The sequence below is a fragment of the Drosophila serrata genome, unplaced genomic scaffold (assembly GCF_035046125.1).
Source record: "Drosophila serrata isolate PLE 108 unplaced genomic scaffold, ASM3504612v1 contig_208, whole genome shotgun sequence".
Taxonomy (NCBI): Eukaryota; Metazoa; Arthropoda; class Insecta; order Diptera; family Drosophilidae; genus Drosophila; species Drosophila serrata.
The window spans coordinates 159781-186492 of NW_028257106.1; the positions used below are offsets into that span (position 1 = coordinate 159781).

At 37.1% G+C, this 26712-nt stretch overlaps 1 protein-coding gene across 3 annotated transcripts in view; it reads left to right on the forward strand.

Moving 5' to 3' along the window:
- The window catches only part of Stlk (Ste20-like kinase), an 80372-nt gene that overhangs the window by 17189 nt on the left and 36471 nt on the right, over window positions 1-26712 (forward strand). For all 3 annotated transcript variants that reach the window (XR_015270871.1, XR_015270870.1, XM_086829431.1), the window contains exon 3: window positions 16217-16645. Coding sequence is in view for 1 of the 3 variants with exons in the window: in XM_086829431.1 (XP_086685557.1) it covers window positions 16217-16645 (429 nt within the window). In the remaining 2 variants the exon portion in view is untranslated. The remainder of the gene's footprint in view (window positions 1-16216; window positions 16646-26712) is intronic.

Sequence of the window (26712 nt, forward strand, 5' to 3'; positions counted from 1 at the left end):
CGTTAACGGAAAAAAAAGTCTTTTCGCGGTCGCGCTCTGCCAGAGTGATCTGGTGGTAGCCTGATTTCAGATCAAGTGTCGTGAAGTATTTGGCTTTGCCTAAATTCCCTAGTATCATAGAGATATTTGGCATGGGATAGCGATCGGGTATCGTCCTCTCGTTCAATTTGCGAAAGTCTAACACGAGTCGCATTTTGCGGTTGCCCGCTTCGTCAGTGCCCTTTTTGTCTACTACTCATATTGGGTTATTGTAGGGGGACTTTGACTTTTGTATTATGCCATTTTTTAGCAGCTCTTGGATTTCGCTGTTGACAAAATCTGCAGCCCCCATTGGGTATGGGTAAAGCTTGGCATAAATGGGCTCCTCGCTTACCGTCCTGATGGTAGCTACCACCGACGTGTTGTAAGGCAGGGCCTCGTTGGGGTTTGCAAGGGCTTTCTTTCGTTCGCCCAGGATTTTTGGTAAAGGCCTCTCTAACTAGAGGCGGCGCGTCCGAGCAATCAATGTTGGTAAAATTGACGTCGGGGCACGATTGGAATTCTAACTTCTCTGCTTCGGAGCCCCATTTGAGGTGGCCGGAAGCTAGACAAAGCGATGCCCCTGCCTGTTTTAACAGGTCAAGACCAATTATGGCATCAAAGGAGGACAAATCTGGTAAAATGAAGAACGTGGCCTTCAAGTTAAATAGGGAAACGTAGCACTTTTTGGTGATATTGGTGACGCCATGGATCGAATGTATCGTGAACGGCGATTCTACCGGGCGGACGCCTTTCAATCCCTCGTATGGACGGATGAAATTTTTTGCCGCGCCCGTATCTATTAAAAGTCTCATATCTACCCCCGCTACTCTTCGTCTGATGACGGGTAGCAGGGATTTTCCCCTAAAAAATTAATTGCGTCCGAATCGTATTCATGGACAGCATCGTCACTTATTTCTTGTGCCGCGCTTGAAGCTGCGGCGGTGTAACCTTCGGGTTCATTTGGGCCCTGAGTAATGTGGTTTACCCTCTGCCTTTTGTGCGGGCCGGATCGGTCGGATCTGGCCGGCTTCCTATTCTGGTAGGCCGGCGCTTGAGATGGCTTGAGCATCCTAGACATTGAAGGGTCAACATCCATGGGCTCTGGCGTGTTTTTACGACGCCTGTCGCTGCTCGGAGCGGAGTGCACCTGAGCCTTGTGTTGTTTAGTGAAGTGCGGGTTTTTGCCCGCACTCACTTGGGAGTGCCCTTGATAGGACGTTTGTTGGCGATCTTGCGCCTTTGGAACTTGCTTCTTGTCCCTATCCTCCAGGCTCTTTGCGAACGATGCCGCGAAGGTGTACCTCTCGTGGTTTGATTCCACTTCTTGAGCCAACGCCAAGGCAGTTGGCATGTCCTTCGGCTTTGCCGAGAAGAGGACATCGGAGAGGCTGCGCTTGAGGCCTGAAATAAAAACGCGCATCATCCCGGAATTGTTCGCATAAAACTCTTGCCGCCGATGCTTCGTACGACAAAGTTGCCTTATTAGTGAGCAAGGTGAGTTTTTTCTCGACCTCGTCATAGTATTGCAGGAGCGTGAGGCTTCCCTGTCTGAGGGTACCCATCTCCTGCTCGATGACGTGAATCTGTCGTTTGTCACTATATGTGAAATCGAGGCGGTCTATAATCGCATCAAAATTCAATATAGTGCCGAACGAGGATAGCACTGCATCGGCAGGGCCCCTAATCTTACTCCTAATTATGACTACCGCCTGATAATGGCGTGAGCTATCAACATAATTTCTAAAAATATAATATGCGGCTACTGCCGCTTGCCGCCAAGAGACGTATGTTTCTTGTGCTCCCGTAAATTCCGGCAGGCATTTAACGGCATCTAAAGGCTCGTTGCATTGAACATTGCCTTTGATATCAATGGGCTCATAAACCTTGATTTTTGGAGCCTCTGTTTGTGTGGGTGCGACTTGCACCGCTGCCACTTGGGCGGCCAACTGCTCTATGGCTTGGCGTAATTCCTGTTCTTTGTTGACCCTTTCTGCCAAGGCATGGTTAACCGCGGCCTGAATTATAGCTTTAAGCTGCTCTGGGTCCATAGTTTCTACTGTGGGGTTCGTACGCGGGGGCCCTTCACTATCAGACTCTGAGTCACTAGCGAATGGTTTATTCTCCCTGTACTGCTGGAATGGGGAGCTCATATGTGGCCAAGCTAAATCGCGCTGGTAAGGGAATGCTTGCTCAAGGTATTCTGCCCATGAAGGCAATTGGCATGGCCAAGGGTGTGCGGGGACGGAGCCGCCGCTTTAGCAACAAAGTTTCTGAGCTCGTCGAATCGAGCCGGTGCCCTGTCAAGCAGCGATAGGGTCAGGGGTATGCGGGGACTGAGCCTCCGCCATGAGAAACAAAGAAACAAATAACAACAATTTGCCACACAAATGCATATGCAGCAGTATCGGGTTCCCAGCAGTGGAGTGGGGGCAATAAAAAAATGTACTGCGAGACAAATACTAAGAATTTAGGGTCTAAGCAAAAAGACACAACGAATAATATAAATAAATTCACAATTTATGAATATCCAAACGGCAGAATTAAACGCCGATATTTAGTGAAAAATAATTTTAAATAAATTCACGACTAATTTGTTCGTTAGCGGCGGCCTAGCGCTTAGGCCGAGATATCTAATATCCGTACCTATTTTTGGCAAAAAAATAAAATGCAAACAATACACAGACAGCAGAGAACAAATATTATTATCGCAAATATAATTCACTATTAAATTGTCAATCAAATTATGGGTTAATTAATTTTTATTTAAAATAAATTTAACACAAAAATATTAAAGTGGAGCTGCAGAAGTTATTCTGGCAGCGATTTATTTCATTAGGTTTGAAGCTAATCTAATGCAGAAAGGAAAGCATAAAGTAAGAGGTGCTCACTTACATGTTTCCCCGATTTGTAATAGTGGGTACTTCTAGATGTTGGGCGGCAATTAATAAGATATGATCCGACGAGAATTTGCCGTAGGCAAGATCCACTTCGACACGGATTATTCTTGGTGTTGTAGAGTTGGGGCAACAGGCCCTTTAGTTTCTTCTAGCCGGCTGGCCGTAGATTTCCCAATGATGAATTAGGAAGATTATGGTGAGAGGGTGACTGCCCTCCTTTTACCCGCTGGCCTAGGGACTCAGACAGGTGATGAATAATAAAGTTTAACGACAATTAGTCGGAGTTAAGTTTATGAGCAGTGGCTCTTTATTCAATGAATGTCAAATCAGAACTGAACTTAAGAACTAACAAAAGCGGAACTCATAGCGGCCACTCCAATGGGCAGTGTTTGCCGGCTATGCACGAGCTTCCGGCCAGACGCTGGGTCAGCAATTTGGCCGGAGCGAGCTTTCGGACGATCGGTCATTATCTTCATAACTTATATAATTTATATTGTATGGATTCCTAGTCATCGAAGTTCTATGTGCAAGGGTTTATAAACTTCGGCGTGCCGAAGTTAGCTTCCTTTCTTGTTTTCATAAGGTTCATAAGGTTTTTAATTGAATTTGGATTTGTGGGGGGAAGTTTTTAGATAGTTGTGTTAAAATTGACTTTTCTCTATTTCCTGGGTCTGTTTTAACTACATCGTAGTTTGAAAGTGGTTCGTATTTTAAATTATTTATGCTTACTATTTTATCTGTATTCGTTGTATTTAATATTCTCATAAAAGCATTTGTAACTGTAGCTATGGTATTTGCTATATAAATGCCAAGCTGGTTCGTAACAAAAACACTGTCTTCTAATGAGTTTAGCTGAACTTTTCGGACGTGGAACTTGCTGGCAAAACAATAGAATTGTTGCCAGAACTGTATGTTATCGGAACATAAATTGGGTATTTTAGATTATTCGGTCTAATTATAGGCCAATCTTCGCATGACTTAAAATCTAATTGAATTGTGGAATTATCATATATATATATATTGAGGTTTTTATTTCTATAGAAGCCAGATCTGTGACTTCTTGACTTATTCCCAGTATATTAATTAATGTATCTGTTTGGATGTATTTGAAAACATCGGAACTTTCTTTTAGCAATGATATTTCTGCACCAGTGTCTATTAATAATATTAATTCTTTTCTACGTTTATAAATACTATAAATGTGTTAAAACTTATATTGATGGCGTGAATCTTAATGTTCTCTACTTCTGAACATCCAAAGAGTTTTGGGCGTTTTGAGCCATTCTTACATTATTATTGTTGTTGCCATTGTTATTGTTATTATAGTGGTTATTACCATTACCACGACTATTGCCTCTTCCGCGACAGTTACCTCTATTGTTATAACTATCATGATGACTTCGGCCTCTTTGGGTATATAGCACTGCGTTTGCATTGTCGGCATGTATGAATGAATCAATGTATGAAACTTCCAAAAGTTTTCGGAAATTTTCAATTTCACTGGTAAACTTTTCAGCAGTTTTAGCTTTTTGTTTAGTTACCCACAGTTTAGCTTTTATAGTGACGGATGTTTCGCCGACTACTGCTTCTTGCAATTTCTTTATTATTGCGTCTATTCTGGTTTTATTTTGTACTCTGTACAGTGAAGATCCTATTATTTTGGATTTAATTACTTCGACTGCCAGGCTCATATGTACCTTTGGTTAGATTTACTAACTTCGTAACGAATCTATGAAGGTGCAACTATTGGTCATTGAACTCGGGAATGGTACCTGAGATTTCTATAATGTATGCCCTTTGGGCTGTTGGGTCTGCCATTATATTTTCTTTTCTATCTTCTGTGGTAGGCTCCAAATCAGATTCCTCCTGTTCCGGTAATGTTATTACCGCAGGAATTGTTAGATCCTGTAGATCTTTTTCATTAAAAGTTTCTTCACCCTATTCGGAATCTTCTTCCGTTGAATTTTCTTCCTTTTCTTTGCTGTTATCAATCGTCAAAGAGTAGGATTGTTGGAATCGAAATATTTAAATGATACCTTAACTTGACATTTATTAAATTAAGACGTAACTTGATCAACAATTTAGATATTCTTGACCAGTTCGCATCGTTTATCGTTTTCCTATTTTCGTGCACTAAACTTCTTGCCTTGTTGAAAGAATTAACGAGAATTTCGGCATGTTTATTTAGTGTTTCTTTCTGAATATTTCTATTTTGGCTTGCACACTTGTAAGACTTAGCAAAATTGTCTTCAATCTCTCTAATCTGGAGACTGAGTTGCTCCCATTCCATAATAGATTTAATTAACAGAATAAGAATTTTTTTTTTTAATTTTGTCGAAGTCGTTACCTCTGCTTATGTATTTCTTTTTTAGTGATTTTTTATGAAGCAATACAATTTTAGTAAAAAATCTGCCACCAAAATAGGCAATACAGCTATCAAAATTGTAGTAACCAATTCAAAATGTGGCGACACATCTACCACTTCTACTTTATTTATTTATTTGGGATGCTTATAGTCAACTATTTTTACTTTTACATAAGGCAGTGTTGCCAAAATTATAGCTTTTTCTAGTTTAATGTAGAGGACTAATCCCTGTATCCGTTCAGGACTTTTATGGCTTTTGTAAGGAAATTCTGGTTTAAGTTATAAAATCTATCCATTTTAGCATCTAAAATATTTTGTTTTTAATTCTATATCTGAGTAACGCAAGAATACACATATAAATTGTTTTTTGTATTTGCATCTGGGCGTTATACCCAGTGCCAGAGACGTGGAAAATTGTTAGAGGGAATGTGACTGGCGTACAATATTCATTTATACAATTAAAAATTCAGTCATATGTGTTAGTAGTAGCATATCAGTTTTTTTGCAATTTTTGCAAGCGCTTTCGCGCAGCATCATTTGTTTTAAATTTAGTTGGAAGCAAGCGCTTTCTCGCATATGCTTGTTTATACTACGGGCAGGTCAGACATTGCCTTCCTGCGTTACTTCGCACCATTACAAAGTTTTTTGTTGAGGTCCTGAAGCTTCTTTGCGCTTCTTTCCTGGGTCATCAGATCCTTTATTAAAAGTCGCTGCTGAAGCTGTTTAACTTTTCTTCCACCCCTTTTGTTTTGTGTTTTTCCTGTTTCTTGGTCTTTGCCCTGTACTCAGAGCCTCCTTAATGCTCGGTGCGTCCCTTTGCTCGATAGGAGCAACTTCCTGAAAATCGTGGATTCAGGCGGCGCCGATGCTGGTCATCGCACAGGCTCAGGCCTTTTGTTTTTAACGGTGCCGCTGCTGGTCATCGCGCAGACTATCCTCACTGTAGTTTTTATTATTCTTTTTTGCATATCTTCTTTTTTTTCGATTTATTTTATTTATATTTGTTCCTCGTTTTGTTTTTTTTTTTACATTAGTTGACTTTTTTTATTTAATGTTGATTTTTTGCATATCCCATTTTTGTGTTAATTTTTTCACCAAATTCATTACATTTTTTTTATTATATTTTCACAGATCTATTTTTTTAATATATTTAAAAATTATGATCTTTGGGCAGGCCTTTTGTCCGGGCATTCATATTTCATGCTCACTTGAATTGGGTTTTTTGTTCAGCGCTGGTATGCCGCTGCTATGTTTATAACAAGTTCTTGGTACAGTGCGCTCTCAATAAATGTGCATACTAGTTCCACGTCTGACAGGCCTGGTCCGGTTGTTACTTATGCAAGAATCTACCGTTTTCATTTTTAAAAACAGAGATCGGTTTTTCCGCTATCACTTTCACTTTGTCTTGCCGAAATCAAAAGTACTTTATGGTAGGTAGGTTAAAGCGGTGAGGCCCATCTTGAGCCCTTTAAATAGAGATGGGCTCGGTTTTGATCCACACCCTCTGTTCCTGGTTATGACTTTGCCTTCCTCAGCACCATCTCGAATCATATAGAAATGCAAGGATGGCTGAAATATTCCGATTCCCTATTTCTTCCAGCGATTCTAGCTGATGGGCACCCAAGTGTCGCATTCCGGCTCGGTTTGGTGCTTGGTAGTGTTTTGCTCCGGTGCTATTGCTCGGTTGGTGCTTTGCATCTTCTGCAGTTTGTGTTATGGGGTAGCCCCCACCTTTATTTTATGCGATCCTATCGCCGAAATTTGACCAGCATAGTTTCGCTCTTCTATATTGGCTCATTTTTAACCATTCCCTGTTAGCCTTAATGTTGTAGTCCTCGTTCCTTACTGTTACTGCGACTTATGACCTCTATCGATTCGCAGTAGCTTTTCCAGGATTCCTTCCTTAGTTTTCTTTTATTTTTTTTGTGCGTCTTTGTATGGTGCCCAATTTTTAGACGGGTTTTTGTGCCCTCTTTCTGATGTCACTCAGCTTCTCGGTCCACTGCTTCTTCGAGAATGTCACTCTACACGTGTCATTAAAGGCGTTGTTTAATATTTTTGTAAGGTCCCTAACTTCTTTGTCAAGAACTTTTTCCGAGGATTGTACCCTTATATTTTTGTTGCTGACCTTTAAGTGGACAATTTAATTTTTTCCCATTTCGTTTTGCGCGGAGAAGATATATATGAGGCCTAAAACAAATGCTGTATCGACCCATTCCAGTTTTCGACCTTGTGTTCTACGAGTAGGGTTTAATCTTACACCTCCTCCCACCCATAAAAATCCCCTATGCTAGAAAAAGCAAAATTCCATCTGTTACATATCTTTAAGTTGTGACATACAATATGATCAAAATCATGTAATATGATCGTATTTTTCCAAGTGAACGGACGTGTTTTTTCTTGTGCTCTCGATTTGTGTTTAAATTTTGCGTAAACCACCGGGGTTTTAATTTAAATCTTCCATCTTGCTTGCAACCTCAGCATTAATTCCAAGAACGCTTAGATCGATCGCCTAAAAAGATTCGGTGCCCGAAGGTGCCGGGAGTACCCGTACCACAGGGGATATCTCAATGTAAATCCAGCACTTAGCTTTAGGCGGGCTGGTATATAGTCGCTGCTTATGTATGCATTCTGTTGGCATAACAACAAAGTGTTGCAGTCTTATTTATATGTATGTATGTATGTACATATGTACGCATGCTACAGCCCGCTTGGACCCTAAACTTGACTTAATCGATCATATTTCGTTTATGGTGAATAGAGCCAGGGGTGTGCTTGGATTTATTACACGGGGGTCGCTGTAGTTTTTATTATTCTTTTTTGCATATCTTCTTTTTTTTCGATTTATTTTATTTATATTTGTTCCTCGTTTTGTTTTTTTTTTTACATTAGTTGACTTTTTTTATTTAATGTTGATTTTTTGCATATCCCATTTTTGTGTTAATTTTTTCACCAAATTCATTACATTTTTTTTATTATATTTTCACAGATCTATTTTTTTAATAAATTTAAAAATTATGATCTTTGGGCAGGCCTTTTGTCCGGGCATTCATATTTCATGCTCACTTGAATTGGGTTTTTTGTTCAGCGCTGGTATGCCGCTGCTATGTTTATAACAAGTTCTTGGTACAGTGCGCTCTCAATAAATGTGCATACTAGTTCCACGTCTGACAGGCCTGGTCCGGTTGTTACTTATGCAAGAATCTACCGTTTTCATTTTTAAAAACAGAGATCGGTTTTTCCGCTATCACTTTCACTTTGTCTTGCCGAAATCAAAAGTACTTTATGGTAGGTAGGTTAAAGCGGTGAGGCCCATCTTGAGCCCTTTAAATAGAGATGGGCTCGGTTTTGATCCACACCCTCTGTTCCTGGTTATGACTTTGCCTTCCTCAGCACCATCTCGAATCATATAGAAATGCAAGGATGGCTGAAATATTCCGATTCCCTATTTCTTCCAGCGATTCTAGCTGATGGGCACCCAAGTGTCGCATTCCGGCTCGGTTTGGTGCTTGGTAGTGTTTTGCTCCGGTGCTATTGCTCGGTTGGTGCTTTGCATCTTCTGCAGTTTGTGTTATGGGGTAGCCCCCACCTTTATTTTATGCGATCCTATCGCCGAAATTTGACCAGCATAGTTTCGCTCTTCTATATTGGCTCATTTTTAACCATTCCCTGTTAGCCTTAATGTTGTAGTCCTCGTTCCTTACTGTTACTGCGACTTATGACCTCTATCGATTCGCAGTAGCTTTTCCAGGATTCCTTCCTTAGTTTTCTTTTATTTTTTTTGTGCGTCTTTGTATGGTGCCCAATTTTTAGACGGGTTTTTGTGCCCTCTTTCTGATGTCACTCAGCTTCTCGGTCCACTGCTTCTTCGAGAATGTCACTCTACACGTGTCATTAAAGGCGTTGTTTAATATTTTTGTAAGGTCCCTAACTTCTTTGTCAAGAACTTTTTCCGAGGATTGTACCCTTATATTTTTGTTGCTGACCTTTAAGTGGACAATTTAATTTTTTCCCATTTCGTTTTGCGCGGAGAAGATATATATGAGGCCTAAAACAAATGCTGTATCGACCCATTCCAGTTTTCGACCTTGTGTTCTACGAGTAGGGTTTAATCTTACACCTCCTCCCACCCATAAAAATCCCCTATGCTAGAAAAAGCAAAATTCCATCTGTTACATATCTTTAAGTTGTGACATACAATATGATCAAAATCATGTAATATGATCGTATTTTTCCAAGTGAACGGACGTGTTTTTTCTTGTGCTCTCGATTTGTGTTTAAATTTTGCGTAAACCACCGGGGTTTTAATTTAAATCTTCCATCTTGCTTGCAACCTCAGCATTAATTCCAAGAACGCTTAGATCGATCGCCTAAAAAGATTCGGTGCCCGAAGGTGCCGGGAGTACCCGTACCACAGGGGATATCTCAATGTAAATCCAGCACTTAGCTTTAGGCGGGCTGGTATATAGTCGCTGCTTATGTATGCATTCTGTTGGCATAACAACAAAGTGTTGCAGTCTTATTTATATGTATGTATGTATGTACATATGTACGCATGCTACAGCCCGCTTGGACCCTAAACTTGACTTAATCGATCATATTTCGTTTATGGTGAATAGAGCCAGGGGTGTGCTTGGATTTATTACACGGGGGTCGCTGTAGTTTTTATTATTCTTTTTTGCATATCTTCTTTTTTTTCGATTTATTTTATTTATATTTGTTCCTCGTTTTGTTTTTTTTTTTACATTAGTTGACTTTTTTTATTTAATGTTGATTTTTTGCATATCCCATTTTTGTGTTAATTTTTTCACCAAATTCATTACATTTTTTTTATTATATTTTCACAGATCTATTTTTTTAATAAATTTAAAAATTATGATCTTTGGGCAGGCCTTTTGTCCGGGCATTCATATTTCATGCTCACTTGAATTGGGTTTTTTGTTCAGCGCTGGTATGCCGCTGCTATGTTTATAACAAGTTCTTGGTACAGTGCGCTCTCAATAAATGTGCATACTAGTTCCACGTCTGACAGGCTTGGTCCGGTTGTTACTTATGCAAGAATCTACCGTTTTCATTTTTAAAAACAGAGATCGGTTTTTCCGCTATCACTTTCACTTTGTCTTGCCGAAATCAAAAGTACTTTATGGTAGGTAGGTTAAAGCGGTGAGGCCCATCTTGAGCCCTTTAAATAGAGATGGGCTCGGTTTTGATCCACACCCTCTGTTCCTGGTTATGACTTTGCCTTCCTCAGCACCATCTCGAATCATATAGAAATGCAAGGATGGCTGAAATATTCCGATTCCCTATTTCTTCCAGCGATTCTAGCTGATGGGCACCCAAGTGTCGCATTCCGGCTCGGTTTGGTGCTTGGTAGTGTTTTGCTCCGGTGCTATTGCTCGGTTGGTGCTTTGCATCTTCTGCAGTTTGTGTTATGGGGTAGCCCCCACCTTTATTTTATGCGATCCTATCGCCGAAATTTGACCAGCATAGTTTCGCTCTTCTATATTGGCTCATTTTTAACCATTCCCTGTTAGCCTTAATGTTGTAGTCCTCGTTCCTTACTGTTACTGCGACTTATGACCTCTATCGATTCGCAGTAGCTTTTCCAGGATTCCTTCCTTAGTTTTCTTTTATTTTTTTTGTGCGTCTTTGTATGGTGCCCAATTTTTAGACGGGTTTTTGTGCCCTCTTTCTGATGTCACTCAGCTTCTCGGTCCACTGCTTCTTCGAGAATGTCACTCTACACGTGTCATTAAAGGCGTTGTTTAATATTTTTGTAAGGTCCCTAACTTCTTTGTCAAGAACTTTTTCCGAGGATTGTACCCTTATATTTTTGTTGCTGACCTTTAAGTGGACAATTTAATTTTTTCCCATTTCGTTTTGCGCGGAGAAGATATATATGAGGCCTAAAACAAATGCTGTATCGACCCATTCCAGTTTTCGACCTTGTGTTCTACGAGTAGGGTTTAATCTTACACCTCCTCCCACCCATAAAAATCCCCTATGCTAGAAAAAGCAAAATTCCCTCTGTTACATATCTTTAAGTTGTGACATACAATATGATCAAAATCATGTAATATGATCGTATTTTTCCAAGTGAACGGACGTGTTTTTTCTTGTGCTCTCGATTTGTGTTTAAATTTTGCGTAAACCACCGGGGTTCTAATTTAAATCTTCCATCTTGCTTGCAACCTCAGCATTAATTCCAAGAACGCTAAGATCGATCGCCTAAAAAGATTCGGTGCCCGAAGGTGCCGGGAGTACCCGTACCACAGGGGATATCTCAATGTAAATCCAGCACTTAGCTTTAGGCGGGCTGGTATATAGTCGCTGCTTATGTATGCATTCTGTTGGCATAACAACAAAGTGTTGCAGTCTTATTTATATGTATGTATGTATGTACATATGTACGCATGCTACAGCCCGCTTGGACCCTAAACTTGACTTAATCGATCATATTTCGTTTATGGTGAATAGAGCCAGGGGTGTGCTTGGATTTATTACACGGAGGTCGAAAGAATTTAAAGACCTCTATGTTATTAAATCCTTATATGGAGTATGAATATTGCGTTTGGAACCCTCAGTACAGCGTCCATAGTAAACGCATTGAGTTGGTTCAAAAGACCTTTTTACTTTTCGCTCTACGCGGCTTAAATTGGGATCTAAACCAAAAATTACTTTCCTACTCAAATAGACTCCTATTAATTAACTTACCGTCCTTAGCCAATCGTAGAACGATGCTAGGAATAACCTTTATTTTTAACCTTATCCATGGTGATGTGGATAGTGCTGACTTATTGAGGCAGTTCAATTTCCATCCTACATCCCATTAGTGTTGCGCCACTGTAGAACCTCCTTCGAACTGCATGAACCTTTTAGAGTGTTATGTGCAAATTATAATTAATTTGTACACACTAATCTCTAACGTAGATACTGAACGTCCAATTACGATTACGTCGTCCATTTAAAGAAATGCTTATAAGGTTGCAGACCTGAGAATGCTATTGTCATCATTCTCTGAAATAAATTTGGTGCTATTTTTAAACCAAATGGCAGTCGCGTGAAGCGATATGATCCATTGTTTGTTGAAAATGACGTGATATTTCTTGAGCTTTCTTCTAGCTGTATTTGTTGAAAACTTGACATAAGGCATGAGTATTTAGTTTTACCTAGTTGATCTAGAATGTCATCGATTCTGGGTAGAGGAAATTTATCGGACAGTAATTTACACTGGTCTTTATCCTTTAGTCTTAATTCTCGTTTGTAAAAATTATTTGTTGTGGTTTTTTCGTTTCCAAGTTCGAATATATCACTATAATTTGAACTTAATTCAGTGAGTTGTCATTTAAATTGTATCGGAAAATGTTCTTTTAATTGAGCTATGACTTCTTCTGTTCTCGAACTTTTGTTCGGTTGAATTATTTCGTAATTCGAAAGAGGTTCATAAGTGATATTATTTATGTCAACTAATTAGTCGGTACTGGTTATATTCAATAAACGGACAAATGTATTATTATATGTTGCCACTGTGTTTGCATCATAAATACCAGATTTTATTGCTTGGTTAGGGATTAACACTCTGTCTTATGTTAGGTTAACGTCTAACTTTCGGACAACTTCAGATCTTGCTGGTTATAGTATTAAATTATTACCGGAACTGAATTTTATAGGGACATATATGGGGTATTTTGGGTTATTTGGTCTTAGTATGAACCAATTATTTTCTGGTTCACAGTCTAGTTTGCAATTAAAGGTTTTTATGAAGTCAACTCCTATTATTCCATTACATGGTATTGCAAAATCTTTGGGAACTAAATGAAATTTATGTGGAATAATATATCTATCTATCTGTAGCTCAATTTGGATTAAGCCATTGGACGTGAAAATGCCATGTCCAATGCTTGAATATTTATTGTTTGTTCTTTATCGATGTTATCAAAGACATCTGGGTTTTTTCTAATTAGTGCTTTATCTGCTTCTGTGTCGAGCAGATTTGTGAGAGTACTATTTGTAGAAGTGTTTTTAAAGGTTACAAACATATTCAGACTAAGGTTTGCTGTGTGTACTTTTTTATTTATTTTGAGTATCTAAAGGTGTCTGGCAGTATTCCGAACTGTTTGTGTGACACGTACGTTCGAGGTGTTATTGTGACCGTGGACGCGACTTGAGCTACAGCGGCCTATGTAACTTCCTCTGTACTGGCCTCTACCACTATTGTCTTTCTTCGGTACCTTCCACGGCTACCTTTATTGTTGTTTTGTTGCCCACTGAAGTACAGGACACTGTTGGCGTGTCCTGCTGCTTCTATACAACATGGTTTTATTAAGCGACGATCAACAACAACAAATCTTTTGGAGCTCTCTTCCTATATTATAAAGGGCTTCCATAATAATTTTTAAACAGTTGTAATCTATACTGATTTCAGTAAAACATTTGACTCCTCGTAAAAAAAACTCGATTTAATGGGGTTTCCAAGAGAACTTCTTAATTGGATCTCAAGTTATCTGAATGGCAGGACGCACTAGGTCCTCTTTAAGAATAATTTATCTAAAGTTCTAATGGGTTAAATCTGGCGTCCCGCAAGGAAGCCATTTGGGACCCTTATTGTTTACATTATTTATAAATAACCTGCCCAAAGTTTTGACTAACTCCAGAGTGCTTATGTACGCGGATGACGTCAAGCTTTGCATACAATATAAGGACGTCGCCTGCCAGTCGGTTTTGCAAACAGATCTTAATAATTTTCAAACATGGTGCCATGTAAACTTATTAAACGGCTCTAAGGCTCCTATGGTTGCTATTTACACGCTGAACTGCTGATCTATGGTAAGAATTAATTCTGTTGATGATTTGGGCGTCCACTTGGATTTATTAAGTGGCGGTCGAAGGAATTCAATGACCTTTATGTTACTTAACGCATCGAATCAGTTCAAAAAAACTTTTTATTTCTCGATCTACGCGGTTTAAATTGGGATGCAAACCAAAGATTACCTACTCTAATAGATTCCTCCAAATAACTTACCATCCTTAACCAACCGTAGAACTATGCTTGGCCTTATAACCTTTATCTATAACCTCATTCATAGTGCCGTGGAAAGTGCGTACTTGATGTGTCAGATAGATAGATCCTATACCCCTTTAGTGTTACACCACTGTATAACCTTCTTTAAAGTGCATGAACCTTTTAGAGTATTGTGTGCAAATTGTAATGATTTAATTCTAACCCACTTAGTACACATGAAGGCAAACAATCTGGCAGCACGCCAGTTATTAGCCTCGTACTCTTTTCTATATTTCCTATCGCGTCTATTAACACATGGCCCAAAAGACACGTGCTTGGTTTCACATGGGCCACTTGAGTGTACTGACCGTTGTGCATCAACGTCCATTAATAAAAAGTGATTATAACAAAGAAAACCGTTTTAATATTTATCAACTACTAAACATGCTCTGGTCCAACCCGTCGAGATCCCCGAGCACAGCAAGTATTTTGATTTTGTCGGCTGCGACTCTAGGGTGAATTTTCCCTTTTGCCTCATTCTTAGCTATCTTGCTTTGCTCGAACGCGGTGGGACAAAGGGGATTTGGGGCTTTGAAGAAGTCTACCATGGCTTCGCCCTAAGCCACAGCAAGGCCACTTACGACCCAGGGTTGCCCGGCCCTGAGAAGGCTCCGTCCAAACACAGATGGAATTACCCTTCAGCTGCGAACCTGAAAGTCAGAGGGTATAGGTATAACACGCAGTTACGGTAGATGACTCGTTCATCTTGTTAATCCCATTTTTTACCCTATCGGCTGGCGGCCCGCTAAAAAAAAATAATTAATTAAGACAACTGCCAATTTCTGCTTTAACAACTAAAACACTACTACTCTTTTTACCATTGAAAACAACTGCTCTTTAGGCAGTATAAATATTAAACATTCCAATAACAAAACGAGTTAAAGAAGTTAGGTAAAACAAGAGCAGCTAAAGGCGAAATGAAACAATTTCGCCCAATTCGAAAAAAAAACATGAAAAGAAGATAACTTCGGTGCGCCGAAATTTGTTTACTTCTACAGATTAAGTTCGGTAATTAATAATTAATACAATACAAATAATAATTTTTTCTGATCAAAAACAACTTAGTAATTCCTAATTTCATTACAGTCACCTACACTTATTATATTTACAGTTGTTTATGGTACAGTTTACATTCACAAGTTTGAATTTTTCTTTATATTTATATTTATATGGCACCTATGTACATATATGATAAAGTCTACCGATTTTTATACAATTAAAACCAAAATTATAGTATAATATAAAACAGCTATATCTTATATTTGTTAAAAATGTGTAAGAAACTGAAAAAGTTTAAAAATTTTAATTATATAAATTTGTCGATTGTTCCTATGGCAGCTATATGATATAGGTGTCCGATTTTTGTCAAGTTTAACACAAAATTCTATATTATAAAATGGCTTGATCTCTATATTTTATGAAAATCTTTTGAAAAATTGAAGATATACTTCTTTTTTAATTTCCCATTGTTCCTATGGCAGCTATATGATATAGTCATCTGATCCAGAAGAGAGAGAAGATTCAGAAGACTAACTGCAAAGTTGCATTCCGATAGCTTGAAAACTGAGAGACTAGTTTGCGTAGAAACGGACTTACAGTCGGACAGAATGACAGACAGACATGGCTAGATCGACTCGGCTGTTCATGCACTGATTCACTGCGTTGTAATTTTCTAACTAAAATTAAAATACCCTGCAAGAATATTAAAAGTGAAAACCAAAACAGGCCTGTTGGTAAAATTTTGAGCAAATTTTTGATGCTCATACATTTATCACCACAACACACGACCTCATTTCAAATACCAACAACTGTAAATTATTTATTTTTCCAAATGCCTTCTTTCCTTAATAGATATTATACATTTTTTTACAGGATTCCCCGAAACCTTAATAGCACTAATTGTTAAAGATATATTGTCGGCGCTTGTATATATTCATTCTCATAATTTTGTACATGGAGCTATACGAGCTAAACAAATTTTATTAAATTCTATGAAAGCTTCAATATCAAATTTTGGTGACTGTCAAACCTTCATTAAACACGGAAGAAAAGCACAGTTTCTTTATGGATCCACAAGGGGAAAAGAAAAACAATTAAACTGGATAGCTCCTGAAGTTTTACATCAAAGCCTTTGTGGGTACACAGAAAAAGTAGATATATATGCACTTGGAATCACTTGTTGCGAAATGGCAAATGGATTTCAACCATTTAAAGACACAGAGCTTACATATATGTATATAGAAAAAAATCGTGGAAATCTTCCTTTTTTAATGGATAGATGCACCGTTATGGATGAACAAGGTAAATATTATGTATTTTATTTTATTTACAAACAAGAAGGAAGCTAACTTCGGCACTCCGAATGCACTTAAAATCGCTTGTTCCTAAATGACAAATGGATTTCAACAATTTAAGGACAGAGTTTACATATATTTATATAGAAAACAAGAAAGGAAGCTAACTTCGGCACGCCGAAGTTTATATACCCTTGCAGATAAAAACTTCTATGAATAGGAATCCATACAATATAAATTATACATATTTGTGTGAAAAAACAATGAAGTAATACCTGCTTTCATTTCATTCACCTATACATATTATATTTGCAGTTTTACATTCACAGATTTGCATTTTTCCTCTACATCAAACGATCATTTGTATGGCACCTATATGATATAGTCGCCCGATTTTCATGAAATTTGACACAAGAATATATATACTTTATATAGTCGGAAGTGCCTCCTTCACTGCGTTGCAAACTTCTGACTGAAATTATAATACCCTGCAAGGGTATAAAAATCGTGGAAATCTTCCTTTTTTTAAACGGTTTTATTTAGCTCATTTAATAGATAGATGCACCGTTATGGAGAAACAAGGGAATTATTTTATATTTCGTTTTATTTACAAACAAAGACGCTAACTTCGGCACGCCAAAGTTAATATACCCTTGCAGATAGAATTTCGATCAGTAGGAATTAATACAATTTAAACAAGAAATGAAGCTAACTTCGGCACGCCGAAGTTTGTATACCCTTGCAGATAGAACTTATTTGACTAGGAATCCAGACAATATAAATTATAAAAATTATATATATTTGTGTTAAAAACAATGAAGTAATACCTGCTTTCATTTCATTCACCTATACATATCATATTTGCAGTTTTACATTACTAGATTTGCATTTTTCCTCAACATCAAACGATCGTTTGTATGGCACCTATATGATATAGTCGTCTGATTTTTATGAAATTTGACTTAAAGTTCAAGACTAATATAAAATGGCTATACCTCAGATTTGATGAAAATCAGTTGAAAACTGAAAAAGTTATAAATTTAATTGTATTAATTTCTCGATCGTTCCTCTGGGAGCTATATGATATAGTAGTCCGATTGTTATAAAATTTTACACAAAATTGAAGAGTATAATAAAATGGCTATATCTCAAATTTTATGAAATTCTGTTAAAAACTTGTAAAAATTATCCCATCATTTCTATGGCAGCTATATGATATACATATATATCATAGCATATAGAAGGCTAACTACAAAGTTTCATTTAGATAGCTTCAAAACTGAGAGACTAGTTTGCGTCGAAACGGACAGACGGACAAAATGATAGACGGACAGACGGACATGGCTTGATCGACTCGGCTGTTGATCCTGATCAAGAATATATATACTTTATATAGTCGGAAGTGCCTCCTTCACTGCGTTGCAAACTTCTGACTGAAATTATAATACCCTGCAAGGGTATAAAAATCTATAGATGTGTTTGATATTTACATTTTTACATAAATCTTCAATTATAGAATTTTTATATTCTTTTCCATGTCCGTAATGAACGTCCTCATTGGACCGTACTTCAGAATAAAATTTTCAAATACAGCTTTGGCTATTGCTTCTGCACTTTTATTTGGAATTGGTATTGCTACAAGGTTTTTTGTTAAATCGCAGATAAAGGTAACTGCGTATTCATTCTCTTGTTCAGACTTAGGTAGTGGACCGATCGTGTCTACGATTACCCTGTCGAAAGCTGTTTGTGGCGTTTCAGTAATGGTTAATGGGGTCTTTGTATGCGTGGTTATTTTCGCTTTTTTGCATTTAAGACATTTTCGTATGTACTCTGTAATATATCGAGTCATACCTTTTCAAAAGTAATGCCTTATGACCTTGGCCAAGGTTTTGGTAATGCCAGTATGACCTCCTTGAATTGGTTCATCATGGTATGTAGACATAATAGCTTCTTTTTCTTTTTCAGAATTTATTAGGGTCACTGGGTTGAGTAGCGCTACTCTCAATGATTTTAATATTTTATTGCCCATTTTCTTGAAATTATCTATTGAAAAGTGTTCGAAATATATTTTCCCACGGTGCCACTTTAATTTGGTTGATTTTATGTATACCGGCTTACGTCTCAAGCCTTTGGGAAAACTGACCTAAGTCAAGGACTCCATTGGTATATAAATCGCTAACATCATATCTTGCAGTAATTTTTTTCCATGTTTAAATAGACATAACATATTTTTTACGTGCAAGGTCACTACTTTAGCTACTTCGTGATTGTTTATGACTCCGTATACGTTGGGCTTTGAAGCTTTTTCTATAGATTGCCTAGGCAAGTCTATTTCTTTTTCTCCTGCGCAGGATTTATGTCTACTTTGGTATCTTGTAGTGACTTTATTAATATTTCCGGTTATATTTTGTAGTTCTTTGATGGTTATTCTTGATAACGCATCGGCTACGTGATTGTCTTTTCCCTTTAAATATTACGGTTAGTTCCTGCTCGGTACTACACTTATTACTTTCTCCCTTGGTAAAGGCTCTTGATGCATATGCAATGGAAAGTTGGAGTCCGTTATGGTTTTGAGTTAAAACCGCTCCACATGCTTGCTTACTTGCATCAGTAATTATACAACATTTTTTAATGAAATCGGGATATTGTAGCAAGGTAGGTTCCATAAGTTTTGTTTTTAAATATTCGAATGCGTTTTGGCATTCAGCTGTCCATTCCAAAGGGAACATTCTTTTTACATAATCGTGTTATGTGCCGTGAATAGTCGGTGAAATTTTTAATGAATCGTCTGTTGTAATTGCAGAATGCTACAAAACGTGTTGCGCTATCTGCTTCGTGTGGGGCTGGATAATTCAGTATGACGTCATATTTCTTGTCGTCTGGAAGTATTCCCTTATCCGTGCACTTATGACTTAGAAAAGTCACCTCATGCATAAAGAATGAACATTTTTGTGGATGTAACTTTGGGTTGTATTTCCTACATTTCCCAAAAACTTCTGTTAAGTTTTTAAGCATATGTTTTTCGAAGCAACCTATAACTATCAAGTCATCCATATATAGGAATTCTTGTGAAGGTTCAAGTCCAGAGAATGCAATAGTCATCATTCTCCGAAATGAATTTGGCGCTATTTTTAAACCAAAAGGTAATCGCGTTAAGTGATACGAGCCATTGCTCGTTGAAAAGGAAGTTATATCTCTTGAGCTTTTTTCAAGTTCTATTTGGTGAAATCCTGACATTAAATCAAGACGAAAAGTACTCGACCTAGGTGATCTAAAATATCATCAAATCAAGGAAGTGGAAATTTATCGGACAGTAATTTCTTATTAATCTGACGATAGTCAATCACTTATCGCTTATATAATGGGCTTTAGTATTCAGATACAAAGGGTTCGACAATCCAGTCGGTTATTAATTTTCCGACTTGCTCTTGAATTTCGTTCACCTGACTATGTAGACTTCTATAGTTTTTTATGTATACGGGTTCATCATCTTTTAATCTCAGTTTTTGTTTGCTCTGGTACTTGCTATATAAATTCCATGCTCAATTTCTTGAGTTGGAATTATCACACTGTCCTCTTTTGAATTTAATTTTATTTTTCTATTGACTTGTGATCTTGCTGGCAAAAGAATTGAGTTATTGCCAGAACTGTATGCTATTGGAACATAAATTGGAAGTTTTACATTTTTTGGTTTTATTATAAGCCAATCTTCAGATGGCTGAAAGTCTAGTTGACAGTTGTATTTTTTAGTGATATCAATTCCAAATATGCCATCACAATGGACAGCTAAGTGTAAGTCTACGATATGAAAATCGTGTGGAATTATGTACTTTGTATTCTGTATTTCAATTGATGTTAAGCCTTTGGGTTTAGTAATTTCTTGGCTTATTCCCCGTATATCTATTTTGTTATTTTCTTGTATGTTTTGAAATATATCGGAATTTTCTTTTACTATAGAGATTTTGGTACCTTAGTCTACCAAAAATACATGTTCTTTTCCGGTAGCCACATGGATGAATGAGACAAATATATTCTGGCTGAGATTAATAGAATGAACTGTTATGTTTTCTACTGTTGAGTATTTAAAGGGGTTTTGGGAGTTTGCCGAAGTGTCATTGGCTACTTCACATTATTTGTATTGTTGTTGTTGTAGCCTCTGTTCGAGCTGCCACGCCCCTTGAGTTTACTCTGTAGTTGCCGCGACCCAATGGTTGGTATTGTGGTAGTAACTATAATTGTTACCACGACCACTTGCTTCTGTGGAACTGTTTACGAATTTTGAAATTGCCGGCTTGCATGATAAGTTGTACCTTATTAATCGTGCAGTATTTATACCCTTGCAGGGTATTATAATTTCAGTCAGAAGTTTAAAACGCAGTGAAGGAGGCACCTTCGACCATTTAAAGTATATATATTCTTGATCAGGATCAACAGCCGAGTCGATCTAGCCATGTCCGTCTGCCCGTCTGTCCGTCTGTCCGTTTCTACGAAAACTAGTCTCTCTATACTCTCACTCGTATATATGTCGAAACGGGCCGGATCGGACGACTATATCATATAGCTGCCATGGAAATGATCGGAAAATTTAAAAAAAAAAAATATTAACATTTTCAGTTTTCAACAGAATTTATTCAGATTTGAGACATAGTCATTGCATATTATTCTACAATTTTGTGTAAAATCGGGCTATTATATCATATAGCTCCCATAGGAACGATCGAGAAATTAAAACAATTAAAAATTACAACATTTTTAATTTCAACAGATTTTCATCAAATTTGAGGTATAGCCAATTTATATTAGTTTTAAATTTTGTGTGAAATATTTTTAACACAAATATATATAATTTATATTGTATTGATTCCCAGTCATAGAAGTTCTATCTGCAAGGGTATATAAACTTCGGCGTGCCGAAGTTACCTTCCTTTCTTGTTAGCCATTGCTTTTACTGCGTGCTGTGTGGAATAACTTCTTGCTAGTTCTAGTGTAAACCGTCTGTTATGTACGCAGTTTCTAAAGCCTTCGTCATCTACTCAATCTCTGATGTGTATTGATTGGCAGTTTTATTGCGTTGCTGTAGACTCATCAGCTTTGCTGACAATACATCTACAGTCTCGCCTTTGACGTTACTTTTTAATTTGGTAATTACTCCGCCTACCGTTATTTCATATTCAATCAGATTTCTGGCTACACCGTTTAGCTTTGTCTTTATTATAGAGACAGCTAGGTTTTCATGTTCGCCTTTTATTGACTCTATTATATGTAATGCATCAATGAAACTGGTTAAGTTTTCTGCTTTGCCATCGAAAACTGGTATATGGACGCTGTATTAATAAAATCAATGTTAGATTGTTATATTGTAATGTTGTTCCTTAGTTTATTCTCTGTTATGCTTGAACTATCATCAGAATCTGTGGGATTATCCATCTTCGATGGATTACTTCGCGTTGACGGAAGGCTGCAGAAGTCAAACTTGGACTACGATATGAGGTATCCGATATTGTTACCCAAGGATCATGCAGTCACAAAGGCAATCAACGTTTATTTTCATAAGAAATATTTACATGTAGGACCACAAGCATTCCTTGCAACATTCGTAGCTAGCGTCGTCAACAAATGCATCCTATGTTTTCGAATGAAGCCAGTGACTTGGGAGCACGTTATGGGAAGTCTGCCAGCAGATAGAATGCGACTTAATCCGGTATTTCATGCCACAGGAGTGGACTATTGTAGGCATTTCTATAGTAAAGCGGAAAGCAGGAATAAAGCACCCCACAAGTGCTATATCGCCGTGTTTGCCTGTTTCTTCACGAAGGCGGCACACTTGGAAGTCGTGCACGACCTCACAACCGATTCCTTCATTGCAGCCCTTAGAAGGCTTATAAGCTTTAGGGGCAGTCCACGCATTATTTGGAGCGACAATACTACAAACTTCGTCGGTGCGAAGAGCGATCTTGCCGAGCTAAGGGCATTGTTTCCGGCTACAGCCGATTTCATGAGCCTAACGTGACTCATCTTCACGAAGGCCACCTCAGCAGGTGGCAACGGGTGACCCAGATGCAGCAGCACTTTTGAAATGGCAAGCTCGGGCGCATTGAGGAAATCATTCCTGGCAGGGACGGCGTCGAGTAGCCATGGTCAGTAATGCTACGGGTTTGATCAAGAGGGCAGTCGCCAAGCTAGCCGTTCTGCCCCACGATGCCGATGCCTCGATGCATCCCCCACCGGGGGGGAGTATGTTCGCAGCAGACCGCTCGCACCTAATTATGCGCGCATTGGTGTATCGCTCACCTGCTGCGCTCTTAGTCTTCTCTTTGTTATCTTTTGCTCTCTCTCTTCTTCTTCTGTCGCCTTATCTGTTAACCAAAGCTACATTGTAAGCGAATATATATTGAAGCCAAGCGTTCGATCGGCAGTTGCAGCTCCGACGTGGGAAAAATTAGAAATAAAATCGTCCATAAAACTAACCTATCGTGCGTTAAATAGTAATTGCTAACGGGTGGCAAATTCATTGTATTCCCCATAAACATAATATTTTCTTAATCAAATGGAAAATTAAGTTAACAACATGGAGACCGTGACTAAGTGACATAAAACTAAACCAAACTAAACTAAATGGCCGCAATATAAATTAATGATTTGGAAACAGCAGCATAAGACTAAAATATATAAACGTGAGCCAAAGGCAAAAAATGTTGCTGCTAAAACAACAGTACCATAAAAAGTGTGCCAAAGGCTAAACAACTTTAAGACAAAGCACTCTAAAAGCGAGACAGGGCCTAAAATGAGGACTTGTTAAACCGCCGAATAATTATAAAAAAAAAGAAAAAAGAAAAGCATAAATCTAAACCGTGTGAGTGGCAATCCGCCCCTTACACAGCAGATGCAAGTGTTTAAAAGTTACATATGAACAAAGCTGAGTTTGAGGATGCTGCTCCTCTCGAGCATAGGGATGCACAGAGCATAAAAGAAGCTCTAGAGGTGTGTCCAAACGATGGACCCCGCCCCCTCACAATAGCTGAGTACAGGGCACGCCAGGAATCAAGCTCCTCCAACACAGGAGGCTTATATAGAACTACTTGAGGATAACGACAACAACAAAAGAGAAGGAGGCACACCAAAAAAAACTTGGACGTCACAGAGGGACAACTTTGCAAGCGAGGAAAGTAACGCAACAAGGGATGCATTTATGCCAATGCCTGAGTTGCCCTTACTTTTAAATAACTTCTAACTCAAAGCGCTGCTTAGAAAACACTAACCACTGTTAAGCTTTGTACTAAAACTATATAACTGAAATTAATTTATATAGAGTAACCTGCTGTAAACTTATTTGTGTATGTAAATATGTAATTTTTTTTCTTCCATTTTTTATTTTACATGAGCCAATATAATGGCAAATTAATAATAAATTCAAATATATATAAAATTTGGAAAAAACCCTCAAAAAAGCCAAAGTTGTCGATTGAACGGCTTCGTTAATAAAATACAATCAGAAAAAGTAGATACAGACATGATAATAATATTGTTGTCGATAATCGTTATTATAATGTAAATACATTTATAACAAGAAAGGAAGCTAACTTCGGCAAGCCGAAGTTTATATACCCTTGCAGATAGAACTTCGATGACTTGGAATCCAGACATAAATTATTTATATTGAGGTTAAAAAACAAGAAAGGAAGCTAATTTCGGCACCTCGAAGTTTGTATACCGTTGCATATAGAGCTTCAAGGACTAGAAATTCAAACAATATAAATTATATATATTTATGTTTAATAAAAATAGGTAAAAAAAACTTTTTAAGTTAAGCGGTTTTATGTTTAACATACATTGCAATGTTTAAGATAAATGTACTAAAAACCAAAAAATAATAAAATATATACAGTCCTGGGAATTATAAACATAAGCAGAGACTCATCCTGAGTCTTGAGGGGAAAACGCTAACGACATATAATTTTTATTCACCCTAATGCCATACAGTTCTCGGCGCGTTTTAACCTTTCACCTTAACTTGGGTAGTGTACCGCTAACGACGTATCATATTTAGCCACCCTAACGCCACACAGTCCTCAACACGATACAAAATCTTGACTTGGGTGGTGGATTCAGGCTGGATTAATCAGATACCTAAATTACAGATTCAATTTCTAAATTTAAATCTTATTATTATACGCCATTTAGTGGCTGCGCCCATCTTAAATATTGAGGTTGTATAGTGCACTGTATTCTTCTTGTCAAGCCCTTTTATTTGATACCCATATTGGTGGGATTGATAAACAATTAATATCAGCCATTTAGTAGCGGCGGCCATCTTAGATTTCAATTTTGCATAGTACATTGTATTCCACTCGTTGATACCTTTCATTTGATACCCATGTTGATGGGATTGATAAAACCTAAGTTCTCCGCCATTTTGTAGCGGCGGCCATTTTGAATTTATAATGATAATGAATAAACATAATTGTATTGTTACCAAAATCCAAAGTGTATATAAAATTTTAGATTAATCTGTTGACAGGAAGAGGGTGAAATTTGAAATACTAAATTTGACCCAAGACCAAATAAAAAATAAAACAAACGGGGTGAGCTAAATAAAACCGTTTAAAAACAATGAAGTAATACCTGTTTTCATTTCATTCACCTATACATATTATATTAACAATTTTACATTCACAGATTTGCTTTTTTCCTCTCCATCTAACGATCGTTTGTATGGCACCTTTATGATATAATCGTCCGGTTTTCGTTAAAATTGACACAATTTCAGACTAATATAAAATGGCTATATCTTAAATTTGATAAAATTCTGTTGAAAACTGAAAAGTTATAATTTTTAATTGTATTAATTTCTCGATCGTTCCTATGGGAGCTATATGATAAAGTAGTCCGATTTTCATAAAATTTTACAGAAAATTGTAGAATAATATGAAATGGATATAACTTGTGTTCGACAACAATCTGTTGAAAACTGAGAAAGTTATAACTTTTAATGATATTAATTTCTCGAACGTTGCTATTGCAGCTAAGTATATGATATATTAGTTCGATTTTCATATAACTTTACACAAAATTGTAGAATAATATGAAATGTCTATAGCTTAAGTTTGATAAAAATCTGTTAAAAACTGAAAAAGATTTAATTTTTAATTGTATTAATTCTCGATCGTTTTACACAAAACTGTAGAATATTACAAAATGGCAACATATTATGTTTTTATAATTTTTAATGGTATTAATTTAATTGAAAACTGAAAAAGTTATAATTTGTAATTGTATTAATTTCTCGATCGTTCCTATGGGAGCTAAAGGATATAGAAATCCGATTTTCATAAAATGTTACACAAAATTGTAAAGTAATATATATAAATATAGCCATTTATCTCAAATTTGATTACATTCTGTTGAAAACTGAAAATGTTATAATTTTTTTTTGTAAAAATTTTCCGATCATTTCTATGGCAGCTATATGATATAGTCGTCCGATCCGGCCCATTCCGAAATATATACGAGTGAGAGTATATAGACGACTTACTAGAAAGTTTCATTCAGATTGCTTCAAATCTGAGAGACTAGTTTGCGTAGAAACGGACAGACGGACATGGCTAGATCGACTTGGCTGTTGATCCTGATCAAGAATATATTATATATTCATTATAGAGTCAGAGGTGCCTCCTTCAGTGCGTTTCAAACTTCTGACTGAAATTATAATACCGTAGAAGGGTATAAAAATATACAAATTGCACAATAGATGTATTAAAAAGAGATATCGAAGTCATGCCAATGACTTAGACAAAATTTAAAAAATATAATATATATATTATATATATATTTGCTAATAACACTTACAATTTTCGTAATAATTATTATTGTTAATAACAATAAAAATAAAAATAATAAAAATAAAACAACAATTCAAAACAAAAATGTTCACATTTTTACTATTCTGCTTACTGTTTTCTGATATGATAATTTCAATATATAATTCATATTCCATAAATTAATGGAATATAATGAGTTATACAAGGAGTTAAATAACTTAAAAAGTGAGTTTGACAAATCTTATAGGTCATTAGC